A 4,873-nucleotide genomic window follows, 5' to 3' on the forward strand; every position below is an offset into this window, starting at 1 on the left:
ATCTCAGCCACGTCTCAGACTCTGCAGTGCCCCATAAGCTGGTTAGCAATGCTATTCCCATGCTCTCTTTTCCAGTGCAGGGGTCCTCGTTCTATTTATGCTGTTGACAATGCTTGTGTTTAGGGAAAGTTGGACCTGGTTAAGCTTCTCTGGCTTTGGGTCGCTGGACCTTGAGAAATCATTCAATGTAAATAAGCAGATTTTCATTGTCTCAAGATGCTGGACACCAATAGAGAAGAAATGGTGACAATTTCACTGCTTCTTTGGGGACAAGGGCTGTTCCTCTCATTCTCCTTTTTTTTTTTGTCAAAGATTTTTAATTTTATTATTTATTTGACAGAGAGAGAGAGAGACAGTGAGAGAGGGAATACAAGCAGGGGGCAGTGGGAGAGAGAGAAGCAGGCTTCCTGCCGAGCAGGGAGCCCAATTCAGGGCTCGATCCCAGGACCCTGGGCATGACCTGAGCCAAAGGCAGATGCTTAATGACTGAACCGCCCAGGCGCCCCTCATTCTTCTGATAGTACCTACACACTTATCACGGGTGTGAGTGGTAATGGTGTTAGGGGAATGGGGCTCCTCATAGTGGAAGGGGATTGTAAAATGTTGCCTGAGAGGAGGTGTGTCTGTGTGTGTGTGTGTGTGCGGTTGTGTGTGTGATATGAAAGTCTTGGGCAAATGACTTGTTTGTCTCATTGCCCTCCCTATATAAAAGCCATGATGGCATCAAGATTGTTATGACTGGCCATGATGAGCTCTATCTTCTATGTCAACTCAGAATCACCAGAGAGTTATTCCAATGGATGGAATATCACCAATCAAAGGATACGGTCAAATAAGAAAGGCGAGGTAAGCAATGTGTCCTCGTTGAAAAACAAATAAAAGAGAACTACAGGAAATAAATAGGAGAAGTGTCCATTACTAAAAAATAAATAATAATCTTCATTTCCTCTAAGAAATCACAGTTAGCTACTTGACATGTATCTTGCCAAATATTTGCCCTCGTAAATATATATGTATATATGGCTTTTAACAATAAAACAAAAGTAACATTATTCTATATATACAGTTCTGTAGCATGCATGTAGAGTAGATATGCTTATATTAGATGTAAGCATATACACCTTTTGCACATGGTATGATGCATAATTTCCATAGATACGGATATGTGTTATTCTTTTTACTGATTGCAGAATTTTCCATTGCTGGGCATCTCAGTCCTCTACTGACTTAATCCTTTGCTGATGGTTGTTTTTATTAGTTTGCTGTTTACAAGCTGTGCTGCAAAGAATATCCTTGTGCTACATATTCCTGTCCTTTAGTAGTGTTGCTACAAAATGCATTCCTAGACATGAAATCAGGGCAAATGGTATCTAGGTCAAATACTATGTACCTTTTAATGTTTGCTTCATAGTAGCATTTCATTGTACTCTAAAGAGTTTTATCACTACAATTCTAAACTGATTTTGGATACAAAAATTAGATTATTCTAAACTAAACGAAATAATCATGGATCACAAAAATGAATACATGTTTGGTTTTGCATGAGTCTTTTGAATTTCTCTTCTGCAGAAAGGGCTCTGGCTCAGTGTACATTTCTTATAGTTAAAACTATGACTGAGCAACCCATCTATTAAGTAGCTCAGCTTTCACTGTTAACCTAGAAACAGGCTTATAGTATAAACCTACATGCTCCACACATGGGCTGGTTGTCTTTTCCTCCTCTAACGTTAGTCATTTACTTTGTGGAGCACGGATTCTACAGAAATATGGTACGATATCCCTGTTACTCTATGCAGAAAAACACTGAATTTGGAAAGGAGTGGAGAATTGTACTATTTCCATGGTTCTCAGCTGTTAATGTGCATGGGGAACACCTGATGAGGTTGGTAGACGTATCAATTCCCAGGTCCACACCTGAAGATTCTGATATGAGTGTCTTTTTTTTTTTTTTTTTTTTAAGATTTTACTTATTTGAGAGAGAGTGAGCAAGAGGGAGCAGGGGCAGGGGCAGAGGGAGAGGAAGCAGACTCCCTGATGAGTGGGGAGCCTAACATGGGGCTTGAGCCCAGGACCCTGAGAGCATGATCTGAGCCGAAGGCAGACGCTTAACCGACTGAGCCACCCAGGTGCCCCTCTGATGTGAGTGTCTTAAACAATCATTGCTTGTGATTTGGGGACAGCTGGATGGCGTTTTGGGACATAACTTTGCTAGTGTTTATGAGTGAGTCTATAGTTATATCAAAGTCTAGTTTTGGAACTCAGTTGTACCATTTACTTGCTGTGTGCTCTTGGCCAAGTTGCTTAACCTCTCTGAGCCTGGCTAAAGTTTACTCTTGTATCACATGAGGATAGTAATAGTATTTAAACTGTACTGTTTCATTGTGAGGATCAAATGGACCCTGCTTAAAAAGCACTCAGCCTGGAGTAGGTCTGAAATATCTTAGTGATTGTTAAGAAATCATGATTCGTGGTAAATATGCACTATGAATACTCTTCTTAATAATATCCATTGGTATAGTGAATTTTCCTACAGCATGTATATTTTGATTTGATTTATGAAACATTCATAATTTCAGTGATCCGGAAATCCCAATGCCCCTCCATTTCACATCTGCCTATTTTTTGCCCATTATTCCTTTCGGCCAGCTATTCTGACATTCTGGACAAACAAAACCAAACTCAAAACCAGTTTTCTTTTGAAAAGACCATCTTTATTATTTCTTGGGGCTGGACACAGCACTGAACAGAAACATCTGATACACATATATCAGTCTGGTGACTCGGGTGCCACTTCTGCTTAGAATAAACTAAGACTAAATAAATTAGGTCACGCAATCATCATCAATTACAGCGCAAGTGAAGGGAGAAGGGGAGGGTGGTGAGGAAGGTATCTTGGGGTCTCTCGGAGCAAATGGCCCCAGAGCATGACATTGAAAATAAATAACAAAAATTAAATAGCATAAATAAGTTGGAATTTAAGTTAGAGTCCCAGAGTGTCGCTGTTTGGCAACAAGCAGCGCACAGGAGAGGTAGCTGTGGAGGTTGCAGGGGTGTTTCCAAGGCTCAGACCTCTGCTCCCCAGGCAGCCCACTGAGGTCACTGGGTTCTCAAAGCTTCCAGGCCACTCAGGGATTCAGCTCAAGGTCGGTCACGTACTCCTGGACCCAGGCCTCACTGGGGTTGGCACAGGCCTGGCGGCCTTTTCTGGTCTGGAAGCTGCCGAGAGGGGTGGAAGGATTATATACTGAGGAATCCAGCAAGAGAATTCTGGGCCCACTGTGGCCCCTCACCCCACTCTCTGTCCTGGGCAGCTCAGGGCATGCCCACGTTCTCAGGGACCCTCTGCCCATCTCAGTCTAGAGAACTGCTCTCACTGGCTCAGCCCCTCTCCCCCCCGCCCCCCCCCCCTGCCCGAGGGGATCCTGCTGCCACCTCCTTTCTCCCTCCCTTCCCTCTGTGCTGGGCCAATCCTTCCTGACTTTGCAAGCCCCGGGCCAGGTCAGGTTAGACCTCAGAGACAGAGGGCCGCGCCATTCCAGGATGGTGACCCTGGCCACTCTATGCCCCCACTCCAGACCCTCCCTGTCTCCCCAGAGGTGGGCAAGAAGACTGGCACTTACATCACACCAGGCTTGGAGCATTGGCTGCTGGTCTCAAAGTAGTCGACTATGAACTTGCGTGGAATCTGCTTGGAGACATAGGAGAAGCAGCAGGCTGTTGGGGTGTCAGCACCAACTGTGGAGGAAGAGCGAGAATGAGCCCGAGTCACAGTTCAGAAGGAAAAGGGAGATCTGAGATTGGATCCCTGGGAGGGTGAGGAAGCCTCAGAGGAAAACAGCTTTGCTCCGGTTGCGGGCTGGGGGACAGGGTCACTGGAAGACCCTGGGCGTCTTTGCCTAGAAATATGCCTGTCTCTGTTCTGGCTTCTGTCTGTGTCCTTCTTTCTCCTTGACTCTTTGTGGTGGGCTGTCTTTCTTGATATGATCCAAACATCCAAGCAGACTGCTCTTATCTCTCTCTGGAAATTTTGCCTGGTTCAAGAAGTCATACCCCAGCAAAAGAGAAATCTTGGACATCTCTCTTACGACATCCAAGGGACAGAGTGCTGGGGGGACCTCGGGTGAGTGAAGGGGAGAATGACCCATCGGGAGGTCACCAGTCTTGGATCCTGCCTCTTGCAAACTCATTTGCTTAGGGTCCCTCTTTTGCCATCTGTAAAATGGAACTCCAACTCCCCTACCTCCCCCTGGCTCGCAGATCTGGGGACTGGGATAGCTAAGACTCCTTTATAAAGATGAAAGTAAAAGTCTTGAAGAGAAAGGCCATGATGTTTTCGAACCCTTTGAGAAGCTCCCCATTTTCTCTTGGGGGCTCCCAAGGCCACGAGACAGAAATAGGTGTGGTCCACTGACTGCGGGGGACAGGGAGTGGGGACAGCTGTGGCAACAACAGAGACTCACATGGTGCAGAGAAGACCTGGCTGCAGAGGGCCATGGTGCAGAGGAGGACGGCGAGGGCAGCCCCGGGGACCTTCATGATGCCGAGCAGTACGCGGCGTGTGGGCTCGTTTGTCCGCAGAGGTGGGCCTGGGCTCTTGCTGCTGCCTGCGTCCTTCTGGAGGGTGAACAGATCTCCCCTGCTCTTTATAGGCAGCCCTGGTAGAAGGGGAAATGGAATCCGGGGGTGTGGAGGGAAATTTTTAAGCACAGTGGTGTCATCACGCTGAGTGTTGCACAACTCAGGGTCCTAAGAGACCACAGGGGTTCAGGATATCCAACAATAGCTTCTCTGAGCTCTAAGTTTCAGCCCGAAACTCGTGACTTGTTCTGGTTTCTTGTGAGGAAATGGTTTCCCCCGTGAGCAGGAGGAGAGG

General features: G+C 46.3%; 1 protein-coding gene across 1 annotated transcript; it reads right to left on the reverse strand.

Moving 5' to 3' along the window:
* Positions 1–2,537: 2,537 nt before the first annotated feature.
* LOC118024642 (C-C motif chemokine 3) lies at positions 2,538–4,669 on the reverse strand. Its single transcript, XM_035026607.1, has 3 exons — positions 4,461–4,669; positions 3,621–3,735; positions 2,538–3,216 (listed from the first exon to the last, which is right to left on the reverse strand). Exons 1-3 carry the CDS (start codon positions 4,534–4,536, stop codon positions 3,126–3,128), a joined length of 282 nt encoding a protein of 93 aa, XP_034882498.1. The 5' UTR covers positions 4,537–4,669; the 3' UTR covers positions 2,538–3,125.
* Positions 4,670–4,873: the final 204 nt, after the last annotated feature.

The sequence above is a fragment of the Mirounga leonina genome, unplaced genomic scaffold, assembly GCF_011800145.1.
Source record: "Mirounga leonina isolate KUSES-001 unplaced genomic scaffold, KU_Mleo_1.0 Mir_200, whole genome shotgun sequence".
Lineage (NCBI taxonomy): Eukaryota > Metazoa > Chordata > Mammalia > Carnivora > Phocidae > Mirounga > Mirounga leonina.